The sequence below is a fragment of the Rhamphochromis sp. 'chilingali' genome (genome assembly GCF_963969265.1).
Source record: "Rhamphochromis sp. 'chilingali' genome assembly, chromosome: 9".
Classification (NCBI taxonomy): Eukaryota; Metazoa; Chordata; class Actinopteri; order Cichliformes; family Cichlidae; genus Rhamphochromis; species Rhamphochromis sp. 'chilingali'.
In genome coordinates, this window is record NC_137936.1 from 25,254,299 (window position 1) to 25,271,719 (window position 17,421).

General features: G+C 40.3%; 2 protein-coding genes across 6 annotated transcripts; one reads left to right on the forward strand and one right to left on the reverse strand.

Annotated features, from left to right (window-relative positions):
• Window positions 1-12: 12 nt before the first annotated feature.
• Window positions 13-4,229, forward strand: hdhd3 (haloacid dehalogenase-like hydrolase domain containing 3). 4 transcript variants are annotated; one of them, XM_080890360.1, is made up of 4 exons: window positions 21-104; window positions 1,238-1,275; window positions 1,616-1,950; window positions 2,226-4,229. In XM_080890360.1, the coding sequence occupies exons 3-4, from the start codon at window positions 1,621-1,623 to the stop codon at window positions 2,616-2,618; spliced, it is 723 nt and encodes a 240-aa protein (XP_080746486.1). In that variant the 5' UTR covers window positions 21-104; window positions 1,238-1,275; window positions 1,616-1,620; the 3' UTR covers window positions 2,619-4,229. The 4 variants fall into 4 exon arrangements, with proteins under 4 accessions (XP_080746484.1, XP_080746486.1, XP_080746485.1 ...); XM_080890358.1 differs by lacking the exon at window positions 1,238-1,275 and having other exon boundaries at window positions 13-370; XM_080890359.1 differs by lacking the exons at window positions 21-104; window positions 1,238-1,275 and adding an exon at window positions 377-567.
• A 1,115-nt stretch (window positions 4,230-5,344) lies between these two features.
• tgfa (transforming growth factor, alpha) lies at window positions 5,345-15,694 on the reverse strand. 2 transcript variants are annotated; one of them, XM_080890362.1, is made up of 7 exons: window positions 15,310-15,694; window positions 14,103-14,273; window positions 13,816-13,980; window positions 9,921-10,035; window positions 8,391-8,540; window positions 8,200-8,291; window positions 5,345-6,920 (listed from the first exon to the last, which is right to left on the reverse strand). In XM_080890362.1, the coding sequence occupies exons 1-7, from the start codon at window positions 15,350-15,352 to the stop codon at window positions 6,913-6,915; spliced, it is 744 nt and encodes a 247-aa protein (XP_080746488.1). In that variant the 5' UTR covers window positions 15,353-15,694; the 3' UTR covers window positions 5,345-6,912. The 2 variants fall into 2 exon arrangements, with proteins under 2 accessions (XP_080746488.1, XP_080746487.1); XM_080890361.1 differs by having other exon boundaries at window positions 13,816-13,995.
• Between the last annotated feature and the right edge of the window lie 1,727 nt (window positions 15,695-17,421).

The window sequence follows — 17,421 nt, forward strand, 5'->3', positions numbered from 1 at the left end:
AGTCCTTATATAAGTAGAGAAACGCCACCAGAGCTTCCACCAGAATTATTAAACAGCCGCTTATTGTGTGTAGTAACAAGCTGGGAGACGTGGAAGAATAATTGGTATTTTATTGGGGGGTTTTTTTTTGTTTGTTTGTTTTGTGTGTGAATTTTTACGGTTTGTTTCAGAAGATGGCAGTAGCAGCCGCCACTCAGAGAACAGAGTAGAAAAGAGGACGAAGAAGAAAGCAGGCAGCTAACTTTAGTCGCTGTTTATTTTCGTTGACAGCTGAGAAGACTTCAGTATCATTTCGGCATTTTTCTAATTTGAGGTTTTTGCTGTAAGCTGAAGCTTTGGCCTCTGCTGTTAAACTGCTGTGTGCGGGCAGGTACGTTAGTTTGTTTTCACGGGACACTGGTCAGAGAAACGCTACGTAGTTATTGTCAAACTCCACTCTTACATATCCAATTATGGTGACCTCGGGGGCAAGAAACACGTTGCTAAAACCAAATATGAGTTGAACTGAAACCTGGAGCTACACAACGAAACAGGATTTGGACTTATCCAGCAGGGTATACCCCCATGGTAAATGTGCTGCCAAGCTAAACTTTATTATGTTCCAGATTAGAGATCAACATGAGGTCATTGCACACTGACCACTCAGTCCTCCTTGAAAATAATATCGCCATTCCTGGAAGATCAGACACCTCTGTACGTGGATAGTAGAAGGATCTGAAGTATTTTAATAGCATTAGACGACCTGCGCAGCACAGTGGTATGATGGTTAGTACCGTTGTCTCACCGCAAGAAGGTCCTGCGGTGAGACCTGAGTTCCTCCACAACCTTTCTGCGTGAGTTTTGTCTTCCTCCCAGAGTCCAAAGACATGTGGTTCGTTATCGTTAGTTATTTGGTTATTCTAAGTTGGCAATAGGTGTGAACGCGAGTTTGGATGGTTGTCTGTCTCTCTGTCTGTTAGCTGTGCGTCATATTCGTGACATGTCCAGGTTATACCCTGCCTTTCGCCCTATGGTAGCTGGGATAGGCTTGCTTCCTATGAAAAGTAATTTCTTCTTTCCAACAGTCATCAAGTGCTTTCTGGAGGATTACCCAGTTGTTGGGGTTTCTCTCTTGTATTGTAAGATCTAATAATGGGCAAAGTGAGGCTTTGTGATACAGTGAAATATTTGAAGCAGTAATGCCAGGATTATGTTGCAGTTTCAATGTAAAACATGAATCTCACACGAATCTCCACAGTGTCACCCACTGGCCACTTTCACTATCATCACACCTTGGTAGGTACGACAGAGACAAGCAATTGTACAATAGATCATTAATGACTGTGGCTAATAAACGCTGTGGTTCAGCAAATACTGTCAGACTATAATTAAAACATATTCAATAATAAAAGTGTAATAAAATACAGGAAATGTTGTTGACCAGTGGTCAAATTGGTCACGCTTAGTATTACAGCAGCAGTTTTGAATGTCTTAAAATCGTCACCCTGAAAAACAGTTCCCGTAACAAGAAAATAAATAATGTTAATAATATTCAAACATGTTTCTCTGTGTGAAACAGCCTGATTAGATAACTCATATTTTGCTCAGCTGTTGTCTTCTCTTTGGTGTCCATCAGGTGTGATGCGAGCTCCTCTGCGCTGGGTGCTATGGGATGTGAAGGACACCCTGCTGAAGGTGCGCTCATCTGTGGGAGAGCAGTACTGCAAGGAGGCAGAGCGTATGGGCTTGAGCCTCAGTCCTGTGGAGGTCGACGCTGCTTTCCGGCAGGTTTATCGACAGTATTCCAGTAGATACCCAAACTACGGCATCAGTCAGGGCCTGAATGGACAGTCATGGTGGAGGGGGGTGGTGCGGGACACTCTCGCTCAGTGTGGTGTACAGGAGCCAGACTTGCTAAACACAGTAGCCAACAATCTTTACCATAACTTCTGCAGCGCAGATAACTGGGAGGTAAATGATCACTGACACGTTCATACACCTAAAACACCTTGTTTAAAGATTTTAAACAGTTCCTCGAATAATGCTTTTTTAAATTTTATGCAACAATATATAAATAAAGGCTACAGGATGTGTATTTTCTTTTAACTATAATCATCATAATAAGCATTTCATACTGAACCAGAAGAACAGAGCACATTAAATATCTGACTTGTAAAGCAACTTAAACTTTGCCCCCGATGTTTGGAGAATGTCATATTAAACTGTATAATATTCCTTTGTTTCAGGTATTTCCAGACTCAAAGAAGGCTCTGGAGAGTTGTTCTTCTCTTGGACTGAAGCTGGGTGTGGTGTCCAACTTTGACAACCGCCTGGAAGCAATCTTACACGTTTGTGGGCTGTTGTCATACTTTAGCTTTTTAATAACATCAGAAGAGGCTGGTGTAGCAAAGCCCAGTCCGGCCATCTTTAGTCAGGCACTGCAAAAATGTGGTGTGCCAGCTGATAGAGTAGCTCATATTGGGGACCATTATGTTAATGATTACCTCACTTCTCGGTCTATGGGTATTCACGGCTTCCTTTTAGACAGACATAAGGATGGCCAACTCGATGTTCCTAGGGAGCATCGGCTGATTTCACTGGATGAGCTGCCGTCACGGCTCCAGCAGCATATGAACTAACATGAGTCATAAGATAAGATAACCTTTAGTCCCACACGTGGGAAATTTGTTTGGTTACAGTAGAAACAAACTGTGTCAAGTGAAATCTACTCAGAACAAACTGGCTTAATTAGCAAAATAATGTATGGACTGTTGACTTAAGTATATCAAACTACTTCATCCTCATAAGACAAATGAAATGCTGATAGAAAAATGTAAAGAAATCTTAACATATTGTATAGTTATGTTTCATGTCTTTGTATTATAAAATATGTTGGGAAAAATAAGCCTCTAACTATACTGTGTCTCTGAAAATAGAGAATATGAAGTGAGGCAGCAAACTGTCAGACCTTCGACAAGGTTCTGAAAACATTCCTGAGAGATTGTGGTCCATGTTGATATGATGGCATGCAATTGCCATATGCTGTTTGGCACGTGCGCATCCATGATGCAAATCTCCTGTTCCCCACATCCCAAAGGTGCTCTGTTGGATCAAGGTGTGGAGACTAGAGCCCATTTTAGTGCATTGCCATGTCCAAGAGAACTATTTCAGATGATCTGAGCTTTGTGACATTAGAAGATGGGAACACTGTGGTCATAAAAGAGTGGACATGTTGCGCAATAATAATCGGCTCATTTGGTACAGTGTCCCAAAGGATAGATTCATGGTTTTCTGGTGTTTTAAGCCAAATTCTGACCCTACCAACTGACTGTCACAGCAGAAATCGAGACTCATCAAACGAGGCAACTTTCTTTTCCTAATCTACTGTCCAAATGTGTTAATTTTCCTGTTTGACTGAAGTCCCTGTGTGGTCGTCAAGGTTCAAGGTGTTATGCGTTCAGCAATGCTGTTCTGCATACCTTGGATGTAACGTGTTTTGATGCTGTTGCCTTCCTATCAGCTCAAAGGAGTCTGGTTATTCTCTGACATGTAGTAGCCACAGTGCATTTTCTGCAAGAGAACTGCTGCTCACCGGGTATTTTCTCTTTAATCAACTATTCTCTGTAAACCCTAAAGATGCTTGTTTGGGAAAGATCCCAGTTGATCAGTGGTTTCTGAAATAATAAGACCAGCACAAATAACCAGTGAGGTCGTATTGAGCACATCTATATGGCTGTGTGCATTGACTTGATTTATATTTTATTGATGTCAGTGACTTTAAGATGGTTGACTGCAAAAAAAATCAGCACTGAAGTCTATATTTTGTGTCTTTGCTTCTCTGTAATGTCATATCTGCACCATCAGGCTAAAATGTCTGCTGGCACCAAGGTAGTGCCAGTGGAAAGCATAACTGAGGACTACAACTTTTTTTTTTTTTTTTAATTAGGAAGTTTATATTAACCACTGGAGGAATTGTTTTAGAAGACAAGCCCAGAAATGTTTTTGCAGCACTCAGGACATGTCAATTCTTTTACCATCTTTTTTAATAATCGGTTATTTGGAACTTGTCCCCACATTTAGGGAAATTATACAAAACAACCGAGTAACCATCTGCTTTGAGCAGAGCTGCTATGAATTGTAGGCAGCAAATGTATTTGCAATTGATTGTGTCAAGTCACATAAAACATCCACAGATCAGCTGAAATATCATGGCAGGAGTCTTGCTGTAAAATAAAGTGTCCTGAAAGTTGCCTGCATTCTCTCAATTTGTGCTCAGCATCAGCTATGCAGGTACATTTCTTTAAAAGGTTATTCATTAGCAGGCCGCTTTACAGGAGCTAAAAAGCTCTGATCATCCCTAATGATATTTCTCAGTGCTTAGCAGTGAGGGGAACAAGGCAGGGTTGCTTAACCCTAATACCTTTGTAAGTACCCACTTTAAACCATCTGGTCAGAGGCAGATACTGGGAATGTTGGACTGAGGATCAAAAGAGCTGCAGAGAGACCAAAGTGGAATTGCTATTTACAGCAAGCTCCAGCCTCTTATAGAATACAGATTAAATCTTTTTTGGAAGAATGTCAATGTTTTTAATTTTTAAAAGAAAGAAGAAAAAAAAGACGACACCCCTCCCACAGTGTTCAAAAAAAATTTTTTTTTCCCCAAGTCGTATTTTCACCTTGAGTCGTGTCCAGTAAAATTTTTCCCCGTACGAATGCTTGTACGTTGAAGGGTATTGTATATCTTTAGGGAGTCATCCGTAAGAGCTGCTTAATTCAAAGCTGGTTTAGTAGCTCAGCCAGACGGCTCTAAAGGGCTCCACAGAAATCCAATTGCAGGCATAATGGGATTGCAAAAAAACCAAAACCAAGCTTCTCATGCAGAGAGCCAAAGGGAAGAGGAGAGGAGGTGCAGCATGTCATGAGGGAAGATGTCAATCCAGTGACTTACAATCAAAACAAAAGCCCAGCATGTCAGCACGTGAAGCGGACTCATATTGGAGGATGAATGTTTGAATGTGAATGGGTATAGATTCTGTGAAATAAAGAAATTAATAAATAAACAGGCTGAATGGCTATATAGCAGAAGCTGGACAAAACGTTTCCCTCAGCCATAAAAGCACTCAAGACTGCAGCTCTTTGTTCAAATGTGCCTGGGGTTCAGAGTTCCGTGTTGGCATTACTGCATCTTGAAATATTCAATGGCACAGAAAAATAGAGTAGAAGATCAGAAAATTAGGGTATTTTGAGAGAGCGAGCGCTTCACAAGTGAAAAGAAGGTCACGCAAGGAATAGAAAAAGAGACTTGAGAGATGGAACAGCAATTAAGAGACATATGAAAGAGACAGACACACACTTGCATATTTAATTCTTCATTGGAAAACAAATAATGGAGGCTTTCCAGTTGTGCCAGCATAAGTCTGGCACCATAAAGGGATAATGCATGAGAAGCTCAACAGCAGGATGTGTTCACCCAGCAAATCCCCCAAATATATCTGTTTCAATCCTGCAATACACATGCAAATTCTGCAATGCAAAAATCACGTACTGTAAACAAAGACAAGTTTATCATCCACTCAGAGGCTTTTGGCATAGAAACGCCATCACATTCACAGTGAACACACAAAGCATGTGCACATGCTTCACAATAGTGTCAATTTGTCCTTTAATTCCCTTACCAGTAACATAAAATTATTTAGAAATTTCAAAATAACCACTTTAAACTTCAGAGGCTTTTTTTCCCTTTTCCTTTTTTTTTTTTTGAGCATTGCTATAAACACGGCACTCGTATGCTTTGCATTTAAAATAAAAGCTGTGATTTAAGTGCATGCATGCTTAGGGGTATATGTGCAAACCGCGTGCTTAGTCCCATCAGTGCTCGTTCAGGCAGTTAGAAATGGCATCTCTCGTATGTGGATGCATTTAAGTGTCTACATCGTGCAGTGAGTGCTGTTTTGTTTAGCTTTTTTATAAGCAGTGAAGAAGCTTGCAGATGAGCGCAATTTTCCAAAGGTACTGTAGGATAAAGTGGCCACTCGTGTTGGTAGAGTTCTTGCTTGCAAATTTAAAAAAAAAAAAAAAAAAAAAGGGAAAAAAAACAAAGAACCTCTGATGCATGCACATGTACAGGTACAGCTTAGGAATTAAAAAACGGAAACTGACAACCATTTTCGCTTCAGGAGCAATAAAGAAAGTTTCATCAAAAACGCTACAGGAATAACTTAAAGCTGCAGTCTCTGCATATACATTTTGATTTAAGATCAGGAAATCAATGTGCATGAGTCTAACAATTTCTACTTCTGTCGAGTGAAGTGAGTTCCTTCCCTAAAAACAGACACTAAAACATGTTAAAGCACCGGTTTCCCCACACCAGAAATTATTAAAATGTCCTTCATGCTCATAGTGTTCTGATGAAAATGTGCAAAGATATTAAAAGACAAAAATAGGAATTGGGGATGTATGACTCAAGTGAATTATTCTTGTCCTGCAGCTTGAAATAACGCCTTTTCTATTCAGCATCCACACAGGGTGATTAATGGCCTTATAGATAAATTCCCATGTCCTTTAGGCCAGCCATAAACTCTAATCAGGACACACAGGGCTCTTCTCATGCATGATTTGGCGGCAGCATCAGTCTCAGAGGGTCAAACAGTCTGCTGCAATTCTGAGTATTTTCGTAGAATCAAAGAGCAAAGCAAACACATTCCTAGATTGTTGAAGTCCAAAAGGTCCCAGTCATCAGATAGGAGAAATGGAGCATTTAACCTCCCACATGAAGGAGGCCTACCTCAGTCACACTTAAGATACTGTATTATCACTTCCCTTCTGGCCTGCTGTACCACTTTGGATGCAAGCCGTGGGGTTTGAGGACCAGGCAGATGAGGAAGACTGAACACGGCATGAAACGAAGAGCTCATGTTCAAGTGAGATGTTTTCTCAGACCACTGAAAGACAAAGCCCAAACATTTATGTTTATGTTAAGGAATTGTCTAAATAGTTAATATTCAGAAGATCATCAACAAATTCCACAAAAGACGAACATTAAATTGGTGACGCTGTTGTGGTACATGAGGTATGATGATTATTTTTTTTTTAATTTTTTTTTTCCATAGAAACTCTACTTTTTGCACCCCTTTCCTACTTCCAGAGGGCCTTCTATTTTTAGCTCCCTCGTGGAAATGATCTAAAAATAACAATCACTATCAACTAACCGAACCTTTACAGGGGATCGTCACTGCTGATGAGAGCTGGGTCTCCATCTATAACCTGAAGAGACCACAGTTTGCAATCCCAATGATGGAGAGGTCAGGAGCAGGAGCGGGACTTTTAACTGAATTCAAAGTTCTAGTAATCAACGGTTCAAGACTTTTAAAGTAGTATATTTTGCCAGCATGCACCAGCACACAGTTTACTGGCCAGACCTACACAATCAAGTTGCTTTATATAGCTAGGTCAAGATCCTACAAAACTATAACACATAACCCAACACAAGCATTTGGCAACAGTGGGAAGAACAAACTCCCTTGCAATAGGAAGAGTGCTACAGCAGAACTGCAGTCGGGGAGGGGCCACCAGCTGCCTCAACTGCCTGGGTGGGGTGAAGCGCACATCATAAATTCAGTTCAAGGGGATAACGGAGGGCAAAATATAAGAATTTAAAAACTACTACTAATAAAAGTACTCCAAGCAGTCCAAAGTTGACCTTGAAAGAAAAAACGTTATGTGATATACATTTATCTGCCAAGTTTTTTTAATGTCCGTTTCCCAGCGTTTTGAATCTTTGTGATTGCACCTTCTATCTGCATTGTTGTCCAGTTACACCAGTCACAAACATGTTCACAGATTGGTGTTCACTAGTCTAAAAAGGGTCCCTGACAATATCTTACTAGAAATCTCTGTGGCCTGTTTGTGCTTAATGCAGAAGCTCTTCAAACAACTCTGAGCCACACACAGCTGTCAGGAAGTATTGAGAAAAAGAAATGATTTCATTAAAAATAATGTCCATAACAGAAAATTTTAACCGTAATCACAGACAGATAAATGGATGCACTCTCTGTGCAAACACGGCAAATGTTGACAGCCCATATTAGTTGCCCACAGTCTTCACTGCTCTCAGCTTCCACCCTCTCATATTCATCTAATGGATACTGCATCCCCTGCAGTGTGTAAGTGGAACTATGAAGTTAAAAATGCACTTTGTAATAAGAAAGTAAAGTCAAGTACCACTCTCAGATGGACAGCAGGACACGCCGTGCTTTTCTGTAACATGGTGATGTGCGTGGCTGCGCCTGCGACAGTCCTGTCTCCACCAGCAGCTGGAAGAAAAATAGACCAAGCAAACTCACTGTGGCATCAATTTCATCTAATTTTCAATTAATCTGTTGCTTACAGCACAAGATATTTATGTAACTTACTGTAAGACTGTACATAACACCATGATGAGAACACACCCAATCACACACAACACCAGCATCGTGGCAATGGTCTGTTGCCTGTGATTGGTTGCAACTACAGCGAGGAGGTCTGCATGCTCACACCTCATCCCGATAAAGCCTGGATGACATCTGCAACACAGAAAATCTGGATGAAAAAGAGCCGCTGATGGACTTTCATGACACCACTGCTGGCTAAAATGGAAAGTTACAACAGTTGTAGTTAAAGATTGTGATTTCATCCAATGAATCATATTGATACCACAGACACCAGAATGCAAAATGTAAATCTGTTTTTAAATCATTTTGCAAAGGGTAGCAGAACAGCACTATCACAGAACAGGGCCATCTTGATGTGAACTAAATGATTTAAAGGCTCGAATTATCTCTGGTCACCAAAAATTATATAGAAAGGCTCAATATAATACCAAAAACAAACCCTACACACCCGGTGGAACATCTCACAAATAATTAGGTTTATGTAACACCTGTAAAGCAGGCGTTTTTGGTTTTTTGTTATTTTTAGGTGTAAAGACGCGGGGGGGGGGGGGGGGGGGGGTCAAACTTCAACAATTATGCAAATATGGAGATTTAAATATCTGTATTGGTATATGACATAATAAAAGATTCACAAAATCCAAGAAACTCTCTGTAAGAACTAACTGGCCACAATTTTCAGGCCTGAAAACTGGGGCCACGGGATATTTTTAATGTTTAAAAACATTAAAAATATCCTGTACTGGACATCATTGCGTTAGCTCAGGAATAAAATAATAATAATAAAAACCCACACAACATCAGTGACAAAAGTTTGTATTTTTATCCACAAAAGCAGCTTTAGATTCTGCCATAAAGACTAAACCATATGTATTTGTGTATTTGAGATAATAAAACACTGCAAACTCCATTGACATGAATAAGATTATGATGCACTCACTGATGGTCTAATGGCTCAAGCAGGCCTTAATTGTTTCCACAAGACGATCCCAAACCAAATGAAGAATATATTAAAAAAAAAAAAAAAAAAGACTGCTTAGTTAGTCTTCAGTCCTGACTTGTTTAAGTGTTTGGAGCTTTATGAACCAAAAAGCAAAACAAACAAAAAGAAAAAACCCAGGAGATCTCAAAGTTTTGAGCAGCTGATATTCTACAGAAATTAATAATCACAAGCATTTAGATTTCAAAACATCTGCAATGGGTCTCCTCATTCCCAAAGTGCAGACTGTCACCAAAGGCAGAGGTGATGAGGGGATCTTGCTCACATAACACTGCCTTGGTATCATTTTCTGTTCAGTGGGACGTTGACGTGTTTTTCAAATAATTCTTTGGATTTACATTTTGCTCAGTGTTGCAACACTTTTGAACAGCAGGTTGTACATCAGCAGGATTGCAGTGCCTTAAATTTCAGTTTCAAACAGTTTCAGCTTTAAACTGTAAAAGTGTTGTTTTTCATGTGAGACCACAGACAGGATGCAAAGGTGGTGTTTTATAACCATAAATCCGCTAACTTACACACATGCGGGTGTCTCTTCCAGTATAAGGAAGCGGCACGTGCCGTGGAAGCAGAAGTGTCGGTGGGAGTCTGGACAGTCGTCGAAATGAGACCGAACCGCTGCTGCTACAAACTCTGTTGAGATGAGACATAATGTTGGTGTTACTCTTCATGTTGTTGATCTTAATGATGTTACCATGTTTAAAGTTGACAGAGTGTTTTTGCAGTAGTGTTTCACACTGAAGCTAATAACCAAAATGAAAGTCTTTTGGTAGAGTAGCTAGCTAGTAGAAATCCATTTTATAGGTAAAGCTGTTCAATCCAGTAACACAAATATGTAATCAGTCAATCACATGGCAGCACCTCAGTGCATTTAGGCATGTAGACATGGTCAGGTTCGACCTGAAGCATCAGAATGGAGCAGAAAGGTGATTTAAGTGACTTTGAATGTGGTTTGGTTGGTGGTGGCATTTCAGAAACTGCTGACCTGCTCTCATCTTTAGGTCTGACGGCAAATGGACTGAAAAAGCAGCAGCAGCTCTCTGGGTAAAAATGCCTCGTTGATGCCAGAGGTGATGGGAAGAGAATGGCCAGGCTGCTTAAAGCCAAAAGCAAGGCAACAGTAACTCCACCGCTTGTTACAACCAGGGTTTGCAGAAAAGCATCTTTGAATGCAGAACTTGACAAACCTTGAAGCAGATAGGCTACAGCAGCAGAAGACCACACTGGGTGTTACTCCTGAAGAACAAGAAACTGAGGCTAAGATTTGCCTGGCGCCACCAAAATTGCTCAGAAGAAGACTGGAAAAACATGCTTGGATAGATGAGTGCATGCTGCAACATTCAGATGGTAGGTTCAGGATAGTGATGTAAAGGCATGCGGGATATTTACTTGGCACACTTTGGTTCCCTTAGTAACACCTAGGGAAGGGTATCGTTTAGGTTTTATCCCATACCGGTGCCAAACTGGTACTTTTGAAACGGTGCCGGTGCTTAAATGGTGCTCAAACCGGTGCTTAAAGAATGGAGAACACAAAATTGGTCCAAAAACCTCTCATGTTCAGCTGTTTATTTGTAAAAAGATAACAATGTTAGCCTTTTCTGCAGCTATAGGGGATTTATGGCATCACTCTTGGCTGGAAGCAGTGCTTAAACAATGGAAAAAACAAACTTTGTCCAAAAACCTCTCATGTTTAACTGTTTTCCACTTTTTCTTTGGTCATTTTAGCCTTTTTGGCCAGGGTGAAGGGAGTATCTGCCATCAAACAAGAAGACAGCCGCATGTAGCTATGATGATGTTTGCTAGTTCACCTTACATGCATTAATGTAATAACGTGGTTAGCCTACTCAACGTAAATTACACACGAACAACATTAAGCTACTCACGCAGAGAAGAAGGCTGCTGCTGCATCATCATCAGTTATCATTTCTGCTACACTGGCAGGGCTAGGGGCCAGGACTCTACTCTTCGGGGTTTTGGGGGGATGTTGCTTACTCCAGATAACAGGCAACCCACGCGCAGTAGATGTGCACGGTGTGAGGTCTCAGCAAGCTATCAAATACAGCCGCATTTTTCGGCTTTAAAAAAAAAAAAAAAAAGCTATGCGTCGCCAGGTGTTTCATCGGATTTCAGGTGTTACCTCCTTTGACAGTATCACAGTATCAGCTTAAAGCACTTGTTGCAGGCTGCTGAGTTTGCATATTTTGCTGTGAAGTACAGCCAGACTTTTGACCACTTCGCCTTGGGCATTTTTAATCCAGTGTTGCCAACTCCTCAGTAAGGAAAATCGCTATTGGTTGTCCTAAAAGTCGCTAGAAGTCGCTAAATGACGTCATCGCCTAATTTGCATAATTGGAGAGAAATAATAATAATAATAATAATAATAATAATAGATTATAACATCGTGGAAGAGACAAAGTGAGTAAAAAACGTCCTAAATGCATTTAGAGTTTATTTAGAACTACAAATTAAATTTCTTTTAGCAATTATTGTTTTGTTTTTTTAATGTCACAATTCCAACCCTGCTCCTTTACCCGGGCTTGGACCGGCAAAAGTGACCCGAAATAGGCACTCTGGTGAGTTACTTTGTGTGTGTGTTTAAGTAGTTTTAAACTTTGTGATCCACAAAACAGCATAAGAGTAAAAGAGTAAAAGAAGAACTGACTGCGTTACAGCACCCGCTGCTTGTTGAGAGTAAAAGCAATACGCGCTTTCACGTCTTTTTTTAGCGACTCTTTTTAGAAAAAAAGCCGCTAAGGGGTCTGAAAACTCGCTAAATATAGCGCTAAGTTGGCAACACTGTTTTAATCTGTAGCTCTGCTCTAAAAGAACGTATGTACCTGGACCCGCCTACTATCCTCGGAAACGTAAAATGATTGGCTAGAATCTAAAGTGTATGACATCTCAGGAAATAAAGCACCGAAATGTGCTCTGCTTTTCAGTCTGGTTACTACCGTTTATGTCAGAACGATGGCACCGGATACCGGTACCCATCCCTAGTAACACCTGAGCACTTTTTGGGATGGGGTAGAATGAGAAAGTCACATCATGTGCAGTGGACCAATCTGCAGCACTTGTGGGATGCTGTCGTGTCACTATGGACCAAAATTTCTGAGGAATGTTTCCAGCACCTTGATGAGTGTTTGCCATGAAGAATTAAGACAGGTCTGAAAGCAAAAGGAGGCTCAAACAGATTGCTTAATATGACTGTACCCATGGTAAATGAGCAGCCTACAGGAGCTCAGTATTTTAACTCAGTCTCTTCATATCTGTAAATTTTACCCAAAATTTGTAAATCATATGCAATCCCAGTGCCTGTATTTACAATAGTCAGGATGACAAAGGTGGATGTGATAACTCTAAAAATAGTATAAATCTACCAAGACCTGAAACAACACCACCTACGAAATCCTACAGTTGACACACCCACGCCACAAACGGTAGACTTTAGTTCCCAGCTGCGGACGGCTTTGTGGTGGCTTACGTCTTTCATTGTACCTGAGAGGAACAATTACAGTAAAGAACGTCAATGAAAACCCCCAGTGGGAGGATGCAAACAAAATCTTTTCCCATCAGTCTTACTGGGACTCAGGAGAGTGCCCATCCCTGCAGGTTGCATTGTTCTTAACAAAAAAAAATAAAGCCTACAATGCAGCTTTTTTATCAAGCAGCAATCTCAGCTTTCCCTGTGAAACAAAACAACAGGACAAAAATAACCGATTAAACGAACACAAGGACAAAACATGACATTTCTTTTACGTAGGCAGTACAGCCAACCAAATTCCTACACTACTGACTCAAACAAATGTGAATGCAGCACAACCATCCAAAAACAGATGCCACTTTGTGAGAGCGATGAACATCCAGACAGATAGTTGTATTACACGCTGCCTTCGTCACACACTTCATTCCAACGGTAAATGGGCTGTTGGACTGCAGTCTACATGTATTGTCTCCTCCTTTCAGACTCTGTGAAAGCGCTCCGTTGTGCCTGAGGCATCTGCCTGACAACCCCTCTCACTTTCCATGTGATTTTGATGGCAATTTGAAGTAGGACTGAGAATGAATACATCCTTTAGGGCAAGAAAGGGTGTTTTTCAGATAATAATTCAACACTGTAGGTGCAGCTTTTGTAAAACGGCTAATTGTATACTGCTCATATACACTGGCCCTAATCTTTCATTTAACATAATTGTTCCCTGACTCACACTAAGAGGATCAATTATCAGCGCGCGCCACACTGTCTGCGTAATGTTAATGCACTGTTGGGAAACATCGCAGTGATTGTATACGTGTGCTGCCATGAACAGAAATATGACTTGAAAAGCAGGAAACATTCCTATAGATGGTTTGACAGCGACCCTAGACTTCCTCTGCATCTTCACGTACTTGTGATACTCATATACTGAAACTTACTTTTAACAGGGTGGATGTTGATAGTAGTGGTTCCAGTGAGGCTTTTGGTTGCGCTGCTGCTGGTGTTTGTTGAAGAGCTGCTTGCTGAGGTGTTAGCAGCAGAGGAGGTGGCATTAATAGAAATGGTGGCATCAGTAACTGTTGCATTTGTCTGCCTTGGTCCGACTATAAAGAGAGAACCTGTTAACATATGATTACAGATACAGAGAGAGTGGATAAAAGGACAGCGGCATGTGGAAAACATCTCAATCATGACCTTAGATTTTCATGGATCATGACTTGCTTACTTATAACTGTAGGGATGTTGGTTGTGGCTGGAATTGTTGTGCTTGTGCTGCTAGTTGCCGCAGAGCTGCTACTGGAGGCATCTGGAGGAGCAGTGGAGTTTATACTGATGGAAATATTGGCTTCAATAGTTACTGAACTGCTGTGCCCTGCTCTGAAGGTAAAGAGAGAGCCTGCAGAGAGAAACATAAACAGCTGTTAATGTAGGGCAGGTATAGTGTGAATATCACACACATGGGATTAACACCCCAAACCATGCAGGACAAAAATACCACAAATTTCACTGTTAACTCACTATCGAGTACCATAGATATTGTAGAAGTACCTATAGAAACATTTTTTAATACATATTAATATAATCTGATTGCTGCCCATCGATAGAAGCTTGTTTCTGACCAAAAAAATATATATTTTTCTTCCTTTTATAAGCCAAAATTTCCACTTTCCAACTCAAACCTCTGAGAAAATTACTCAAAATTGAGACAGTAACAGAATAACCTGAAATTCTGACTTATGGATGGCAAAAAATATTAACAATAACAATGTTTTTGTTTAGTGGCAGAAAGCAGCTTCCATACCCCTCCAAATGAAAACCAGGTGTCTCATATTCTCCTTATTACGATCAACCTGAAGGTTATATCTAACAGTCTACTCATGGACCATTATGACTTACTCTTCAATTTGATATTAATGCTTCATTGAGTAACAGGCACCCAACAATAGTAACAGGGTCAAGCACCCACTAAAAGGATGAGATGAAAGCACTATAAATACAGCTGGTCCCGTGAAGACACGCAATTACAACCAAAAAACTGAAAATAGATCCTAGAAATAGGCGCGGTGGTTTATTGTTTAAGGTGATGACTGACACCAAACGATTATGAGAAATGTGACTGCACACACTCTTCACCTTCCAGTCACAAATATAGTCGATAGAATAATTAGTCCAAGTAGATCACCCACATAAGTTAAAACACACCCACTAAAGCCATTTAAAATAAATAAATAATAAAGTTATTCAATTTAATGATTATATAACGTTAAATAATAGAGCCCAAAAAAAGCACAGGGGGAGGAATGCTCACATTCAAGCTTATTAACTTTGTTTAATTTCTATTTAATTGTTTTTCAACATTTAACACAGCGTTTGACGTCACTTTCACGAGTGAGATTACAATCGGACGCTTTTCTGCAGGGTTGGCTACTCACCGCTAATGAGTAAAATTGTTCCCCAGAAAATCCGAGTCATCATGATGAGCAGCTCTCCAAACCGCAGGAATATGACGAGCAGTTTCACTGAAACGCGGGTGTGTTAAGAAGCCATATCAGTCATTAGTGTTGCAGACCCCGGGACAAGCAGCAGCCGCAGCGGCGACCATCAGCAGAGACCACATTTAATCCGGCGAGCATACACCTGACCTGTTCTCTAGTGTCAAACATTAACATCTGATCTATCCACAGCTTCTTTTGGGGCGCAGAAAACTAACCGCGGTCGACTTTACCTTCTTTGCCTTCCTGGATGTCCGAGGGTTTAACTTCACAGTGTTCAGTTGAGGAAATTGGTGTGTAATCCCGTCAGAGCTGACCAATTAGAGGCAGGGAGGGAGGAGGAGGAGGAGGGGTACCATCCCATTATGACCTCAGTATGACATCTATGTTTGTTTTTTAATTCTTAGCCCAAATGTAAGAGTTCAGTTTTTATGTATTAATATTTAATCTGATTTAAAGTGTGAGAGAGATGTCCTTCTCCACGTCTTCTCCACTCCTGCTACATCAAGTTTAAAAAGAAATATCCAATAATAAATATTAAATGATTTTAAAGATAAAACATTCTTATTCTTATCCACTCTAACCGATTAAATGCCAATTAGAGTACAGAATTTCCCTTTAAGGCAACTTTTCATTAGAGATTGCCTAAATAAGAATTATTTTTTTCGCCTCAGTGTTGCCTCATTAATATCATTAGGTTTCAAAATTAGTCAGAGTTTTCTTCTTTGGCTTCTTTGGGGTTTCCTGCAGCTTTGCTGCTCCGTCTGTTCATTCATCTGTCCAACAGTTTGGTGCAGACCAGAATATCTTTTCTCTGACTGGCTGCGATCCCATAACATGTGTGGTGGGTATTTAGAAACTCAGAGGACAGTTTGTTATGTGTGTAGTGATTCCCCGACCTTTAGCTAACAGTGCCAGCAAGCTGTTATCAGGTTCGAGAAAGCTGAAAACACAAGTGCTCAGATACACTAAATAAAAGTGACCTGGAAATTCAAAGCATGTTTCCTAATATGTTAAAAGAAAAATCTTGTATTCTTTTATCTGCTTCCTTGTCAGCTGCACAGTTACATTAGAGAGGATATCACCAGGCATTAATCCAGCTAAAACAGGGAACCTGCTGATTTACACCGCTCCTGTAGTGCTATAGCGGAGGCCTAAAAGTGCTAAATTATATCAATAAATACATTAATAATTAAATAAATGTGTCATTATACAAACAACGAATTAATCATGTCGTTAATTAAATAAAATACAAGTAAAATTTGTGTAAAAACACATAATGTGCCGCAATATCTGATTAGTTACCCTGCACAGCAAGTCATAGGCAAAGCTCGCTCCTGTCCACTTAAGCAGGAGCGTTTTTCATTGAAAATACAAACAGTGAATGCTGAGTCTCTATAAATAGCGAAGTAATTTTAACAGAGGATCAAAAGTTCTGATGACAGATTGATAGAGTACCATAACACCAGTGACTGAGCAACATAGAAATGCCTTACTTTATGAAAGAATCCACTTCTTGACGCAATAAACACTTCAAATGACAGATTTACTAAGACTCAACCGCAAAAATGCGCCGATGAGAGTGGAAGGTTCTGCGTGTGATCGCAAATGAACAAGTAAGGTAACCTACTAACAAAAATAATAAAGTGTAGGAGCAGTTTTTATAATCTGGAGCCAACTCCAGAAAAATCGATACGTTTTATATGCTGGGACAAGAGTTATGTCTGGAACTGATGGAGACTCTGTAGAATTTGGAGGGTGAGACAACCGTTTGCTGGATGCCAATTGCGCAATTGCATCCAACGCTCGGTTTGCGCCTGAGAAAAGACACGTTTCCTTGTTTCTTTATGGGCCGACGAATATTATTATGAAGAACTGGAAACATATAGAGATTAGCTTTATGTATTCATAGTGTGTAGTCTGAAGCTCTACAGGACACAACCAAAACAACTGGGAGAGCAACCCACCCGAAATTAACGCTCCTATCAGAGCTAAAAAATAAAAAAAAAACAGGCGCAAATAAAACTTGTTTTATATATTAAATGATTTTCA